The sequence below is a fragment of the Cannabis sativa genome, chromosome 8 (assembly GCF_029168945.1).
Source record: "Cannabis sativa cultivar Pink pepper isolate KNU-18-1 chromosome 8, ASM2916894v1, whole genome shotgun sequence".
Classification (NCBI taxonomy): Eukaryota; Viridiplantae; Streptophyta; class Magnoliopsida; order Rosales; family Cannabaceae; genus Cannabis; species Cannabis sativa.
The window spans coordinates 39,139,707-39,157,702 of NC_083608.1; the positions used below are offsets into that span (position 1 = coordinate 39,139,707).

The window sequence follows — 17,996 nt, forward strand, 5'->3', positions numbered from 1 at the left end:
GATGTAACAGTCAAAATTAACTTTCGAGGTTGATAGTAAATTTTTTGAGCCTGGGTCACGATGGCGGGCTCCGCTCCGGGTAAGTCGAAGCTTATTTTTGTAAATCCCTTGGGGGTAAAATTTGAAGTCGATAACTTCAGAATTGCAATTCAAGTGTGAGACATTAGTTGATAGACAATTGAAATAGCTTCAAAAATCAAGTAGAATCGTGTCAATCAGATCAATAATGAGTGAGCTATGGTTGCTTTACTGAAGGTAGTTCATAACCCTGCGCCCAAGTTGACATCCCAAAGCCCAGGTTGACTATGGGGTCAACCTGGACGCTGTGTAAGTGAGAATACGTTCTAGGGATGTACTTTGTGATGTCTAAGTGATATTTTGACATCACTTAGTCTGTTTCTGTGTTCTGGCGAAGCTGGTCACTAAATCGAAGATGTTTTTGTTCTGCGGAAATGAGAGACTCAAAACTCTTCATTTCTGAGTGGTTTTCCCATGATGGAAATGAGAAATGCGAAGTTGTGAAGTTGAATTCTCTGACTTCATTGATCTTAGTTGTTGTGAAAAACTAGATGAACGGTCGAGACGAAATTAGAATCAGATAAGCAGAACCCAACGCATCAAGCCATTTGTCAACCTGGGCACTGGGTGCTTATTTTGGAGCTTTCGAGATGTCGTTTTGATACTTCCAAGGTTCTAAAACTTGAGGACAAGGTCTCTTACCTTATTTTTGACCATTCTGGAGAGAATTCTCAAATCAGAATTGGCATTTGAGTGATCAAAACCAGCGCACCAGGTTGATTGTCAACCTGGGCGCTGGGCTCAGCTTTGAGGCCCTCGGGTTTGTGGTTTTCTCCTTGAGTTTGCTTGAATCTTCATTATTTATGATGACGAAAAAAATGCCTGAAATACTTTTTTGAGAAACTGATTGGAAATAGCCCAGGTTGACAATATCAACCTGGGCACTACGCCTAGTGCCAAGTGTAAACCTAGGCGTTGGGTCCCAGTTTTGGCCCCTTAGAAGTTTTGTTTGGTCTTCAAAAATAGTTGAATCTTAATATTTGCTGAAAATGAAGAATATTCCCAGAAGAGCTCTCAGAAAACATCATCGAAATTGGCCTAGGTTGACAAAATGTTAACCTGGGCGCTAGGCCAGCCCCAAGAGTCAACCGAGGCGCTAGGCCTTGCTTCTGGCACCCAGGAAGTGTTGTTTCTTCCCCAAAAGTACATGTCTTCCTGTTTTTAATGAAGAAGAAGATGATGCAAAAGTCAGATGTCGATTTGACACTTGGAAGTCGCCCAGATTGATAAATTGTCAAAACCTGGGTGCTAGGTGCAGGTTCATTTAATTTCAGCTCTCAGGGCCTTGGTTTGATTGCTCAATGTCTTCATGGTATAGAATACTAAAAGATAGTGAGTTGAAAATGAGTTATCAAAGTCTGAACTTCCATTCTAGAGTTCCCGAAGTCAACCTGGGCGTAGGGCTAGGTGTCACGGGCTCACCTTTTCAGGCAGCGGAATACCCGTGCGGCACCTTGACTTCTCTAAGCCAAGGTCAGCCTTCCAACCATCCGAGTAACAATGGGCTCATTTTTCGCGCGGCCGTGTGCCTCGTGCACACTTCCGTCTCTCGAACAACTCCCGCCGAGTCATGCTCGCAAGCATCCATGAGTGCATCCATGCATCGAGGCTCTCTAGCCAAGATACTCACACTGTCCATAGGTTCCCACCGTGGTAAGACAAATCCCAACACTGACGCTCACCTTGTCACTCGTGACCAAGGTAGCATGTGTGGCAAGATGTCAACACCAAGCCAACGTGCCAACGCCTCTATCATGCCCCATTCGATACTGTCCGAATAGTCTCTCTCGTCGCCCAAGGACTCCCATACGTCCATGGACCCATCCTCAAGGCACCATGCCTCCACGCATGTTGGCAGACCCTCTAGACAAGCCACCAAACAAGTTGCATACATTAAACCTCTGTCCCTTTCCAACATGGTACATCTGTCCCATGCGCGTATGCAAACTAGTCCACGAATGACTACCCGTGTCATCTCGTGTTGAGACTCGTGGCCTAGGCACACCACGACGTCTCTTGGAGGATCTAGGCCACGTCTCGTGCAAGCGGCATACCGGCAAGCCAAGGGAAACGTACCATTGAACCTCTGGCGGTATTCTTCGACGCACTACCGGGTCGGCCCGATAATGTCCATGAGTACTCCAACTCATGGAGACATATGAGTCCCCTCGTGGTCCTCATATGCCCGCCCTACTAGTCCCCACTGGCTAGTAGTAGCTCACTTAGCACCAAGGTGCAAGGGGTGGTGGAGAGCTGACACCAGGGTACCCCCTTAAAGAGCATTCTGAGCTTTTAGCCTTCTACCAGGAACATAGATGATTTTTGCTCTGTAGACATATGGGAAGCACCATATACCAAATCACCTCGTTTCGCCAAACCGATTGCACCATTCTATTTGTAGACCCAAATAAATGGCGAATACCAAGTCCCGTCCCGATCCGGACAATATTGAAGATATTTACGAAAATGCCACTGCATACAAACTAAGCATCAGCATGCAACCTGCATGCATCACAACATGCGCCACCACTTTGACCACCACTTGGCCAACTTGTGGCCATCACTTAGCTTGTAACGTGCCATCATAGACTGCACGTAACACTAGGCACTCCTCCCAGGTCGACTTGCTATGACTCGAGACTACTCAACTCCGAGATGTCATCTTTCTTGTCACATGCCAAATATTGATGTTCATGTCATCAAGACTACTTTTGGTGTAAACAGTTACTTTTTTGTTTACTTAAGTCATACCCTAATTGTTAACTTTTAATTTATTTTATCTTTTTTTTTTAATGAAAAATGTTTCTTTAAATTTTATATTGAATTTATCTACTATATAAATACCTCTTGTTGCTAATCTGAATTTGAAATTGAGTTTACCTTCCATGTAGTTACAAGAAAATTTGAATCTCCTTTAAAGGTCTCATTAGAAACAGTTTATGAATATATATTTTCTTGATCATGTGGTAGTTGTGCAGTTTTTCTTTTGGTACTTGTGTAGTCTGAATACAAGAAAATGGAATCAAAGTGTAATGCCCAATTTGACACATATCATTTATGTGCTGCTAAATTTCACGACAAGCTTCTGTATGATTTGATTAAAAGTTTATTAAAGTGTGAGCAAAATTCTTCATTTACTAGCTTCTACTAACTAAAACAGTATCATTCATTAGTAGTCTTTTTCTCATTTGCAGTTCATTCAACCATAAATATGTTTTCAGATTAGTCACAAGTAGGACATGTTCCAATAAAACTTCAACTAATTTGTTCATTTTGATGATAGATTAGGATAAACTTGAATGGGGCTTTAACACATTTAAAGGCTAAGGCTATGCATATGACATATTGGTAATTAGTCAACTTCAATCACCTTACTGGATTCCTTTTCATGTTTTCTGTAAAGACCTTTAAGAATATATATGAGGAGCCAATCAAAAACAGGTATAAAAAAAAACACAAAAGTAACTTAAATTAATTTTCATTAGCTTAAAACTAAATTAAATTTGGGGTCATCCTCGACACTTGTCTTGACCACTCTAACCAAAGTCTAGCCAGAAAAAGATTGTACACATACTTGATAAGGACATCTGCTCTCATTACTACTATCAGATCCCACAAGTCAGTATTTGGTGACGAATAATAAGTAACAAAAATTTTTCATTAATGAAGGAAAAGAATACTATGCAAATAAGTTAATAATGTCAATAATAGCAGTGAACTTCTGTTTGAGGGTCAAAAGAAGATTTTTATAAAAGATTCTAAGACAAAACAGCAGTGTCTTTACCTAATTTTGTTTTATAACTGCAGTGCAATCTCTTAACTTGTGTGAAAAAGATTAAGAAAAGAAAAGTGTGCATATTCTACATTGAACATCTTTTCATGCTTGCAACAGGGCTTGAACTAACACCTTCAGTTAGGTGGTAGGTGTTGTTGTAGCATCACTGCTTAAATGACCAAGCAAAAAGAGGCCCTCAAAATTCTGTTTTCTTTTTCCCCCAACTTCTGCTGGCATGGATTGCAGCATCTACCTGGCCAGGCTTCATATTTTTCCTCCCAACGACCGCGAAAACAGACAGTGCAGTGAGAATGTTGTTTAAAGTTTTTTATTATTATTATTCTCTTTCACCATAGAAGTTGTTATGAAATGTAGCTCAACAAGAACAGAAAACAAACACAATTCAACAAGTCAAGTGCTGAGCAATGAAAATGACAAACATGAAGTAAATTATCAACAAGCAATAACAGAGATGAGAAAGAGTAAAAGAACACATATTATGCGGTTCAACCAAGATAACAATGTGTTATCCTGTCTACTCCACGGCCAGAACAGCCTCTAAGGGCTAGTGAATTTTATTGAACAGTTTGAGAGAGAGAATACACACACCAATCTGTCCAAGATTGCAGCTAGATCACTCAATTGAAGCCTTGCTTCATTACAACTTGATCTCACAATGAGAGGAGTAGATCAGACACACTAGTCTCTCTTTAACATCCCACCAAACTCTCAAACATTTTTCTTATCTTAACTAAGCCTTTCTCTTCTATTTCTACCTATCCTAATGAAAGTGAACACACACACACACATATATATATGTATAGGTGTAGGATAAGTTGTAGGATAGGAATAACAAGTTGTCTCAAGTGTTTAGCCAAACACAGAGGTATACCTTGCAAAGAGGAAAAAAATGTACAAGGCCCAAATTGTTGTCATTCGGATTTAAGAGAAAATTAAAATATAGAACATTCAAGAGCTTATATTTCTAAAGAAAGAAATGGTAAACCTTCTCATAATCAGTTTTACACACTACAGTGGAGTAGATGTTTTAAACAATCTTCACAGCCACCAAAAGAAATAGATCTATGTTACATATTCACACAGATGAGCTATTTGGTCTTTCACTTGAGGGAAAGTTAAAAAAAAAAGGTAAAGCTCATATAATTCAAGGAAAAATTATTGCAACTTTACAACTATGCAAGATATATCATCCTTGCTTTTCCTATTAACAGCCTCCCCAATCAAATGCTTTGCTGCTGCCTGGGCATCCTTTATATGTTTGATGGAGTCCACTGCTTCTTGATTCGACAGAACCTATTCGACATAATTGAACTTGTAAGGTACCAAATGAAGATAAATGTTCATGAAGGAAAAAAAAATAAACATAAAAAGAAGAGAAAAGAAGGCAAAGCAACCGATTCTTTTCATAAAGTAATAGTCAATTTTCTTTATGACAATAATGTTAACAGGAAAATGTATGAACATAATTTAAAATGCAAACCTTCCATATCCCGTCGCTTGCTAAGATTAAGAACTCTACATCTTCGCCTATAGGCAGGATAGAAACATCAGGTTCTGAACTCAGGTGTATCTTCAAGCTCTTATCTCCAAATGCTCTTGCTACAGCCAGCTGTCCGTCGACACGTGGAACATCCCCTGTAAAAATTTACAAGTTAGAACTCAACAGGAAATATTTTCAACTAAAAAGTTCTGTTTACCGTACAAGAGTAGCAAAAGTAAAAATGCCACAGCCAAATTAGAATTACTGATTCAGAGAAATCTGAAATACACTATTGAAAAATAGGCCTAGAATAGTGTTTAATTAGAAATGATATGTAGAAATATATATTTTTTTTTGACAAGTGAAGACTCACATTAACATTAAGAATGAAAAAAAAGTGGAGGGAGTGCTTTTAACCAAAAAGCTAATTGTTAGCCTTAGAGTATAGAAAGTCAAAATATGAGTTGCTAAAAGACAAAGCGACAGATATCAGTCAAAATCTATAACAGTAAAATTTCAAATAAGCCACTTAGTCTTAAAAGAAGGCTTAAAAATGAAGACAATGATCAATAACTAAGATAAGCTCAGCCTGATGAAAGCCTGAAACTGAGACTTTTAATAAAGAAATGTTGAGTACCTGGAAGGTTGGATACAAAACCACCACGGCTCTCAATCAGCCTCTTTTCCTTGCTTGGTTCATGATCCACAGATAATTGTAGCGCCACGCCATTTTTGCATATAACAGCCCGAGAGTCTCCTACATTTGCTACTATGAGCTTCCTTCCATCTTTCAGTATTGCAGTTACTGCAGTTGACCCTCCTTTTCCCAATGAAAAACTTTTGTCCAATATCTCATCATCCGTTCTACGATAAGCATTTTTAATTGAGCTTTCTGTATCAACCCAGATGCCAGGCTGCTTAAAACCGAAACAAAAAAAAGTATAAAAGAAAATCCTAAAACAATAAAAGATTAAAGCATAACCTCAAAAGAAGAACAAAGAAAAGAATAAATTAGTATCTTTACCTCCTTCAAAATATTTTCAAAGAGGTGGTTTTGCAAGTAATTTGCAACATCATGGCCTAAATGACCATCAAAGATTGCAAATAATCCCAACTCAACATTATTTTGTTGCTTGAATTCAGAAACTAAGTAGTCTTCCATGGCATGCTTTGATTTTCCCTTTACCATGTGGAATCCATGTGTGATATGCTTTGACCTTTTGCTTTTGCCTTTTCCTGTATCAAGAGCAGATGAGCCCAGCCCAGTCTTCTCCTAAAACCAATATAAAAGAACAAAATTTCATTGTTGTTTATAGTAAATGAAAGTGTGCCACTCAGTGCCTTCTTCAAGCAATTGTTCTAAAAAGGTTATAGCTAAAAAAAAACATAACTATCATGAAAATATGGCTTATGGTCATGCATCAACACCAGTTTGCTTAGCAAATATTGTGTCAACAATGAATTAAATCCAGCTATGTCTACACCATAATGTAAAATTTTGAGTCATATATTGGCTTCTTGGAAATGAACATAATCTATATAAATCATACATACATTCCCTGGACATGTTAAACCCTGCATTGCTCTCACCGCAACTAACTTTTTCAAAACTAGGATTCCCGCCTAACCTTACAATATTTGTCAACCAGAAAATTCAAACAGTTGCTATGTAGGTGTCCATTAGGGTCTCCAACCTCAGACCTTGCGGGGGAGCAAACTATATGCATGGCCTTTTGAGCTACTCTTTTTGGGTGTTTTATTACTCTTTCTTTAATTTTTACTACTACTTCATAAATTAGTTAACAAAAAGTATTCCTATGTCTTATGAAAAACTCTTTGACATGATTAAAAGACAAAAATGTGTATGAAATTCACTACAGAGAACAAGCAATGCAGTTTAATGGTTGAACATTTTGGTCGTTGTTTGCAGTGAACAAAAAAGAAAAAAAAAAAGTCATCACCAAAAAATTACATATAATGGAAAGGAAGAAAGGTCAGCACCAAAAAACCAGTTGAGTAGAAGTGTTGATGTATCACTTAGTTTTACATTTCTAAGCATAATTAATTAGGTAATAATAACAGAAAAGTGCAGATTCTGCAACATTTTCTTATCAGTATGTTAGCTTTGACAAGTTAATACAAGACAAAGACTAGTGATTTCACACACCACGCTAATATATTTATCCAAATTCAAATACAACCCTCTACTTAAGAAACTTGCTTAGAAGTTAAAAACAAATTAATATAGTCATTTTAATCTTAAAACTGTTCAATTTACATGGGATCCCTCTCCTTGCATATAAATATACAGTTTTTACACTTTCCTACTCTGCATTTTTGCAACTCTTTTAACAGTGGTCAGCATTTCATAAAATGCTTACTGTAACCTTTTCACCTGAATCATTAACAGCAGTAATCACTCCAATATCCCATTTACTTACTAATGAGCTTTTGCAGCATCTAATGTTATAACAGAAACTTCATACAACTAACTATTGATTTGGTCAAACTTCTAAAATTTAGGATAAAACCCTTTTATAAATTCAATATATTTAACAAAACTCCAGAAAGCACCCATAATTGATTCAACCGAAAATAATAGCTCTCCAAAATCTAAAAAGAAGGTCAAGAAATGATTTCCTATGAAAATGAAACCTTGAAGTCAAACGACTAAAAATAGACAATCTTGAAACCATTTCTTCTGTTTTTAATGTCTACACCATTCATTTGAACCAAAACTTAAGGTGGTCAGAAGCCATTAATTAGCTATCTTTATTTTATTTTATTTTGGTTATGATTACTATTTGACCATCCTCATAACAAAAACAGACCTTGTTAAAAGAGATGAAATCTTTAAAAATATTCAAAAACAAACAAGATGGCCACCACAAACAAACACAATAAAAAGAAAAAAAAATCATAACAACAAAATTAACATATTATCAACTATAAACTAATGACCCCACAATCATATCTACGATGACTTGATTAACAACAATAGCTTGACTCACAAACATAAATTATTTTCTGACCTTTATCATTTGGAGGATTTCTCTGCCAGTCATGTTGTAGTTTGTTGCTTTGTTTCTCAGAGAAGTTCAGTTTTGAGAGAATGGAAGAAATTGAGATTTTTTTTTCTTTTGTTTTATCACACGAGAAATAAGAGAAGAGAGAGAAATAAGAGAATTGCATTTGTATAAATAGAAAGTGTTTGACTTTGTCACACGTGACCTGCCTGTGACTTACTGTTCGTTTTTTTCATTGCGCGTTTCTTTGAAAACTACGCGTGTTGCCGACGACTTTTCTTACTCCTAAAAATAAAAAATTAATTACTCAAATCAGAGGATGCAATGCAGCTAAATAATACTTAATTAAAATATAAAAATAAACAAAATTTTGTATTTTTCTTTCTTTATGAAAATGGATTTATCATTTAATAAAAGGATAATTAGCGCATATATATTAATGTTTTAATTTAAGTTTGCAAGCATAAACTCAATGTTTATTTAATGATTAAGAATTCGGGTTTTACATGTGTCAAGACAATAACAAAATTTGTATTGACAAAATTAAAAAAAAATTACAGTTTTTAAAGGTACTTATACTGCTAAAAATAAACATTAAATTTATACAGCTTACAAATATAAGATTTTAGATACTTATCAAACTATTTATCTTTTCTTTTAATAAAAATATAGCCAAAATAGTTGAAACGTTAAGCTAACTATAATCAGTAGAAGATAAAGGGTTTTGATTCAATGGATCATAGGAAAACAAACGTGATCAAATTAAAAGTAGAAAAACAAGGTATGGTACACGTGGAGTAATCCTATGATTTGACCCATTCAGATTAAGCCACCTGTTTCTGTAATCTAGTTTACTATTTAATTATTCTTTAATCTCTTTTCTTTGAATTGTATTATAAATGAAAAGAAAAAGTTAATTATGATAATAGTGTCATAACAGTTGGTATATGAGCTTATATGTGGTGGCCATAGGCCATACCCCCATTTTACAGCAATTGAATCAAAGTTGGTAGGTGCACCCACATATACTATTTTTATTTCATCACTTGTTGATTTGTATGCCACTTGTCTCATGATCTCATTTTCATCATGATCTTTTATAAGTACTATTTTTATCTACAAACTATATATAAAAAAGACTCTTGATGATAGTTGACTAGTATTTAACACAATCCATTCCAAATAACCAAATACTATATGGGGTTTTTGGTTAAAATTTGAACAACGGTCAAGATTTAAGTATTACAGTTACACTATTGTTTGCCTTTTCATTTGATTTGATGGTGAGGATATACATATACATTTATCTCAAATTTTCATTTGGGACAAGACATAGTGCAACTTGTTCACATTATGGACAAATTATTTTTTAATGAATTCCCACTTGACAATAAAAGCAATGTATGCTTTAGAAGACTTTGTGTGTAATAAAGAAAGTTCTCTCCACAACTTGATTATAAGTCTTACAAGATTTTTTTTCTTTTCCTTTAAGAGAAACTTCATTCAAATTCAATAGAGCGGCCCGGCCATTTTAAAAAATTTGTATAACATATATAGTATATAATAAAAGTTATTACATACTTTAGTCCAATATGAGGTAATTATTGATGAAAATTATATCTCGATTTTAATTAGTTATAAATTTTTTAAGATTCCTATTGAGAAAATATACATTGTTATATTTTTTCAAGTGTCATTTTTGTCCCTATTCACTCTATATACATCTATATATGTAGTTATACAAATATTTTTTGAATAATAATTATTACAGATTTTTTCTGACATAATTATTACAGAATTTATTATAGTTAAAATTAATATTTTTAGAAAGAGCATTGCTATTAGGTACCAGTAGTGCTTAGCACTTTCTCGACATGTCGCGTTGCGATTGGCTAGCGATACTCCCTAAAAGCTATTATATTAAATTATATAAGACCTGATACTTAGTTGGACCAATAGCGATATTCACACATAGAAAGATACTAGGCACCATTAATATCCTTTAGCATTTCTCTTTTAGAAATTAGAAATTTTTTTACCAATATCTCTATTTAATTATATCCTCTCAATTAATAAACTATACAATTAATTTAGCCGCAATTATATGTAAAGATATGTAAAGGTTTTACTGTACATATAAGATAAGTATGGGCTTATTTAATTTCTCAACAAAAGTCATTTTGTGTTCCTAATTTGCATAAACGCTTAAATAGTAGTAGTGTAGACTGTAGACACTAACACTAGGGTCTATCAAACTCTCAAGCTTGAATAAGGGCTTGAGCAAAAATTAAATTATACTTTTTTTTTTGACAAAATTATTAATTTTATTAAAATTTATTAAAACTTTATTTTTACTTAAAAGATACATTAATTAATTAAAATTTTATTAATAAGATTTAAATCTTTTTTATTTCATATTATTTTTCACATATTATTCATCATCACACTACGACTATTTTTATAAATCAACTTTAATTTATTTATAAGAATTTTTCATAAAATAATAAACCAACCGTCATAAAAATAATCATAATAAAATATAAGTATACTTATAAGAAATATAATTATAATTTTATTTAGAGGTGGTTTATACATAAAATTTCTTATTTAAAAATTATTAATTATTAATTAATAGTTGTAAAATTTTAGATTAATTGGAATATAATATAAACATTAGTAATAAATTTTAGATGAAGAAGATTTTTTTCCTTCTTGAAAATATATGAAATATACTTTATAATGTATATCACTCATATCATATTATTAAAAAAGATTATATATTACCCTTTTAAATTATGTAAGATTTTAGGTTTTACCTAAATTATCTTATGATTAACCCGCCCTAATGAACACTAGATATAATTTTTTCTTTCTTTCTTTTTACGCTGCATACATGCATGCACCCAAAATAGATTGATTTAATCGTAAAGATTATAATTATAATTTTATGAAAGATTCGGAAGAAGTAATGCATATATGTAGTTGAATTTGTTACATTGGAATATTAATTGTTAAAAACTTGCCTTATATGATTAGATTTGAGAGATATGGAGTTAATTTTCACTCTAAAAAATTTTATTTTGAATTACAATAAAATTTGTAATTAAAAGTAAAAAAGTTGTGACTAATTATTAATTATTATTTTTATGTTGTGATTAAAAAATTTATAGCTAAAAATATTATTAAAACTAAATTATCGATAATAGGGTTGACCCTAAATATTAGTGGGTCATAAGAAAAAAAAATTAGGCACTTACTTAGAAAATAAAATATGATATTTTCAAAATTAATTAAAAAAAAAATGTGTATTTTTAAAGGGAGTTTATTTTTTTCTTTTCCCTCAGCTAGGAGGATCTAAGAACAGATTTAGCTCATTTATGCACAGGATTGGGTTTGGAGCCAACTAATTATTTATAATATAAGTGAAAGAGTTATATCTTAGGTACATTTTTCATACAAATATAAAATAAAGTTTTTTTTTTTTTTTTATGGGCATTTTACATAAATGTATACATTTTCTTAAATAATTACAAAATATGTGCAAAAAAATACAATTTTAGAAATGTACACATTTGTAAACATATTTATAAAAATTCATACAAATTCTTAATTAAATTATAATAGATATATTAATGAGTCAACTTACTATATTTAGATTTGTATAACTATTTTTATGACTAATTTATATAATATTAACGAGTAAGCCTACTAATTACATAAAATTGTAAATTAATAATAAACAATAAAATTTGTATTTATCATACAAATCACGCCAACAACATAAATGATATATTTTTAAAATTCAAAACATATATAATCATAATTTTTTTATTAACTATGTCCAATATCATTATTAGCTGATTTTTAAAAATCTTAATTTCTATTTATCTACAATTTATATTTTATTTTTTCTAATTAAATAATATTTGAAATTTATAAAGTTATGTTTGTTTATTTATTTTTTAATGTAAGAATTGTTTTTCAATAGATAAATTCGTTCACTAACTCATTAGAAAAGAATCAACATATAGAAACAATAGAAAAAAAAGATATATTTATTTTAGTATAGTATAAATATTAGATATGTCTATTTTTATGTTTACAATTATAATGAACATATCAATAATATAAAATATTTTGTATGTATATATGTGTTTATTTTATTTTCTATTAGTTAAACATACTAATTTAATAAACAAAATAATAATATTCACATATGTGTTTATTATATTACTCTATGGGCCCGTTTGGTACGCAGGATTGGATTGGATTAGACAGGTTAATTTGTCCAATCCAGTGTTTGGGCATGTTAGAAGTCTGGATAACTAATCCAGTTAACCTCATCTGTCTGAGATTATTTATCCCATCCAGCAGGGTGGGATAAATAATCTCATGCAGGTGAGATTTTTTTTATCGTTTTTTTAATTTAAATTTTAATAATATATTTTAAATTTAATAAGAATTTAAAGGAAATAATTATCGCACATTTATTTATACATTTTTTTTATCAAAAACTTATTCATTAAAAATTAGTAAAAATGTATAATTTTTAATTATTATACATAAGTTTTTAAAATTTAGAACATTATTGATTAAATAATAATTACTTAAATTGATTCTAAGAAAAAAAAATATGACAATAAAATTATATATTATTTTTAAATTACTAAAAAATTTATATAAATATTTTAAAAAATTAATATTTATATTAAATTAGTGTTTAAGATAAACAATTAAATATTATTCAAGTATTTTTATTTTACTATTTTAATTATTTATTAAATAAAAAATATGACAAAATATTTTATTATATATTTATGATATATTCTTAATTATATATGATATATTATTTTTTTTTGCTACGAATTATTTATTTATATTTATTTATTATTATATATTTTTATTTTAATTTATTATATAGTTTTATTTAATTTAAGTTTTTTTTTCTAAAAGGAAATAAATAAAATAGTCCAGTCCATTCTTAAACCAAACACAGGATTACTTTCAGCATAATCCAATCTTGTCCAGTCCATTCCAATCCTTTTCAGTCCAATCCAGTCCAATCCTGCGTACCAAACGGGCCCTATGTGTGTCATGTTTACTTTTAGTAATTTTTTATAAAATAAATAATATATATATAAAAAAAATTATTTATCTTTTTATTTTATTTTTGTTTATTGTGTCCTGTTTATTTTTTTTAATTAAATAATATTTGGAGTTTATAAAGTTATATTTTTTATTTATTTTTTGATGTAAGAATTGTATTTAATTCGTTTACTTACTCATTAGAAAATAATGAATATATAGAAACAATAAAAGAAAATATATTTATTTTAGTATAGTATAAATTGGCTATGTCTATTTTTATATTTACAATTATAATAAACATACTAATAATATAAAATACTTTGTGTATACATGTTTATTTTGTTTTTTATTTATTAAACCTACTAATTTAATAAACAAAATAATAATATTCACATATGTTTATTATATCACTATGTGTGTCATGTTTATTTTTAGTAATTTTAAGCATTGATTTATATTTATATACATTAATGTTTATAATTTTGATATTGTATTTTATTGAAAAAAAAAAACTTATTAAATTATAATAATTCATACTAAAATAGATATATAAATATTTTTTCTTTAATAAAAAAATATTTAATTTGTTTATTCTTATGAAACTGTTTATTATTTATTTAATTAATTTTACAGAATTCTTTGTTTTGAATTTTAATAAACATGTTTTATTATTAATAATTTTTAAAACATTAATATAATAAACATCAGGATAAAATATTACAAAATAATATTAGAAACATTAATTACAGTTTTCTATTTATGGTAATTAGTTTAATTATTAATGATTAAAATGTATGATTTTATGTAATAAATTTTCAAAATGTATAAGTTTTTCAAATAATTTTTTTTTGTACATTTTTTATAGTTATTTTGTTTTTGTTGTACATTTATGAAAAAAAAAAAAAAAATTTATTTTTTGAAAGAGTGATAAAAATCACTCTATGACAATCTTCGATGGAGAGAAACTTCAAATTAACAAACTAATTGTTTAGCTAAAGATATATAAAATTAGAATATAAGTTGTCACTTTTTTTTATAGTATTTGGTGGAAAATACGTTCCAAAAAATTTAATTTATTGTTAACGAGTTGAAAAAATTTGACTCACTCTAAAAGAAGATTTTTAAAGATAGAATAGATAATGCCAATTTAATTAATCAAGTTGCTAGAAATATGACAAAATAAGCAGTGACTTTACTACAGACAGGGCACATATATATGGACTTCTTAGTTATAAGAATTGTATTATAATTAAATCATGCAATGCAAGGTGGTCGCCTCGGCTGCTTTTATGTTTTTTTTTTCTTTCTATTATTGGGTTCGAATCAAATCACTACTTCACATTTTAAACATGGAATCTTTAATCAAATGCAAAATTATTAATTGTAACATGAAGATGTAATATAATAACAATATTGCTGTTTAGAATAATATTATAATAATTCCTTTCACTTTTTACGAAAAAAAAAATAACAATAATAATAACATAAACGACATCGTTTTTGTTGCTGCCAATTAATTAAATGGTCGATACTAGAGTTAATTGGGAGGAGATATTATTGATGGCAGAATTGCATTACTGACGTTCCAAACATTATGGTATGGTCTTCTCTCTGTTCAACTAAATTGGCTATTATGAATGAATTATAATCCATTTTGATGGTAAAAGCTAGGCAGCCTAGCAGCTGCACCACTAGCTAGCTCCTTCAAATACTATAATCTTTATTGCTTAATTAATATTATATGGGGTCGGGTGAGGTGAGCAAGGCCTAAAGTATAAATTTATAATATAATATAATTTATGATCATTTGGAACTTTAGTTATACTATCAAACAAAAAATAAATGTTAAGGATGTGATATCGTTATTAGTATAATTTAATATCGAGTTTATTTATTTTAATTTAATAAAAAAATGTAAAAAAATTCGCTAATCAATTATAGAGAATTGTTAAAAGGCATTCGTGATGTCTAGTACCCTCATCAGTGTCATACTGTTATTAGAGTAATTAAGTTTTGGGTTTTAAAAAAAATAACTTTTGGAAAATATCGTTAACCAATCGTGAAGCGCCACCTAAAAAAAGTATTGGACACCACTAATGCCTAATAGCAATACTCTCACTTATAAAATGTTCATATTGGTGCTAACTGCAAAAGCACCTTGTTGTACCTTGAAAGCCAATTTTTTTTAGGCTTATGAGTAATTTTTCCCCTGAACTTTGACATGTAGTAAATCGTGCTCCCTGAACTTTTTTTGCCGTTAAAAATTCCCCTGAACTATTGAGATTGTTAAATTTAAGGACTTTTGTCTAATTTTATTCAATTTTACTGTTTCAGTGATTGTTTATGTACTAAACCATGCTCCCCAGACTTTGATATCTACCAAATCATATCCCTCAAACTTTAATATGTACTAAATCATGCCCCTTGAACTTTCATCCATGTTAGAATTTTTTTACTAAAATTAGACAAAAGTCTTTAAATTTAACAATCTCAATAGTTCGGAAGAAATTTTTAACGGCAAAAAAAATTCAAGGGGCACAATTTAGTACATGTCAAAGTTAAGGAGAAAAAATTACTAATTAATTTTTTTTTTCTAATAAACAACTTAGAATTAAAAGTCACTTGAGTAAACAAAACATTAATTGATTTGTTAATAAAATTAAGGAACAAACTAGGTGAAATATGTTATATAGTAAACCCACTTTTTCTCATTATTCAACAAATTTACTTTTTTTTTTTTCTTTTTAACCTAAAAAACATATTAAGGAAAAATGAATTTTGACGATCACAAAGGGATTCACATCCCAAAAGCCAAAAAAAAAAACCCCATTATAAGAATAGTCTACCTCAATAATCATATTAAAACTTATTAATTTGTCTTAGTGTCCTTATGAGCTTAGCTACTACTCCCTTGTGAACTTGGTTTTCTTATTTCCTAGTTCTTTGTTTTTGTTTATGTAGGTTTGGTTTTCATGGCGACAAAACAGTCGATGATTTGATTTCTCAGGCAAGTTAAACTATTAGCTGAAACATATAAGGAAAGATTTAAAAAGGAAGAGGAGATGGAAGACTGAGCAGAGGAAGAAGAGTAGCTTCTACAAAATGAGAGCCCGTGAGGTTTTATAGACTAATGGTTGGCAAAATATTTGCCAAATGACTGCTGTATAAAATTCATAAAGACGTTTTTTTGGCAAAATGTGCAAGTTTGCAAAACAGTGGGAAGTAAGGATTTTGAAGGGAGATGGGACAAGTACGTATGAGATTTACGTTAGCAAATAGCATCGAAGAAAAAAAAAATAAAAAATTGTTAAGGGTGTTTATTAAAAAAGCTGGCTTGATGATATGGACACTATTTTTGACACATGACACAAAGAAAACAACACCGAGGGCCCCTTATCCTATGATAGGGTAGTATTACCTCACATTGGGGCACCCAAGTAAGTACCATAGTCTAGTGAAATCGTTTTTGAGTGTTATCCCTAAACAAACATGTCGCCATGACTCTAAAAGAATGAACCATATATGAAGTTGAGGATGTCATGTGGACATCCCAAGGCTCAACTTGGGACCTGCATCAGTGTTGGGTGCCCAGGTTGACATCATCTTGCATTAGTTTTAGTTCCCGGCAACTTTTTATGAGAAAATTGCTTAGCCATTATCTTAGGATACATGAGTGACATGCCACAACTAAGTTTCATACTTTAGAGACAAATCTACAAGAAATAGCACCTTGGCACTATGAAGCCCTTCTTGGTGATTTTTTCAGCGACAATGATAATTCTGACGACTTTTTTGGCACCATCAACAACTCCGACGACTTTTCTGGCGCCGGCAGCTATTCCGACGACTTTTTTGGTGCCGACAGCAAACTCTAGTGACTTTTCTGGCACGAGTGACAACTCCGACGATCACTGTTGTTTCACTTGTTTTATTTTTTTAAAAAAATAAATATGAAGATACTTTTAATGTTTTTTTTATGGTAATTCAATTAAGTTTAAGTTTTTATTTTTTTATAAATCTTAAATTCATATTCTCTTTTTAATGTTTTATATGTTTTTTTTTTTTAAAAAAAATATATTTTTAATTTGATTGGTTAGATAATATCATATTTAGCGAAATTTATGTGATATTTATAATAACTTTAATAATTTTTTTTTTCATATTTTTAAAAATAACCCTTAAAAAAAAAAAGAGGAAATTACACTTAGTATGGGATTTTAAAAGTTCTTATGATAAATATGGCACATTTAAGTTTGGCCAATTTATATGGTATTTTTTTGTTTTTAAGTTTTTTTATGGTATTTGATATGCCATATATATGTAATTAGGTTTCTAAATCTCATATGTAATGTTTTTATTTGTTTAGGAAGTTTTATTTGTCATTGATGCCGGAAAAGTTACTGGAGTTTGCTACCGGTGCCGGAAAAGTCACAGGAGTAGCGGTCGGTGCCGGAAAAGTCGTCGGAGTTGATGTCGGCGCCGGAAAATTCGTCGGAATTGGCATTGTCGCCGGAAAAATTACTGAAAA

At 30.4% G+C, this 17,996-nt stretch overlaps 1 protein-coding gene across 2 annotated transcripts; it reads right to left on the reverse strand.

Moving 5' to 3' along the window:
* Positions 1 to 4,835: 4,835 nt before the first annotated feature.
* Positions 4,836 to 8,558, reverse strand: LOC115699513 (probable protein phosphatase 2C 58). 2 transcript variants are annotated; one of them, XM_030626970.2, is made up of 5 exons: positions 8,387 to 8,558; positions 6,379 to 6,627; positions 5,992 to 6,268; positions 5,355 to 5,509; positions 4,836 to 5,167 (listed from the first exon to the last, which is right to left on the reverse strand). In XM_030626970.2, the coding sequence occupies exons 1-5, from the start codon at positions 8,417 to 8,419 to the stop codon at positions 5,030 to 5,032; spliced, it is 852 nt and encodes a 283-aa protein (XP_030482830.1). In that variant the 5' UTR covers positions 8,420 to 8,558; the 3' UTR covers positions 4,836 to 5,029. The 2 variants fall into 2 exon arrangements, with proteins under 2 accessions (XP_030482830.1, XP_030482829.1); XM_030626969.2 differs by having other exon boundaries at positions 5,992 to 6,271; positions 8,387 to 8,542.
* Positions 8,559 to 17,996: the final 9,438 nt, after the last annotated feature.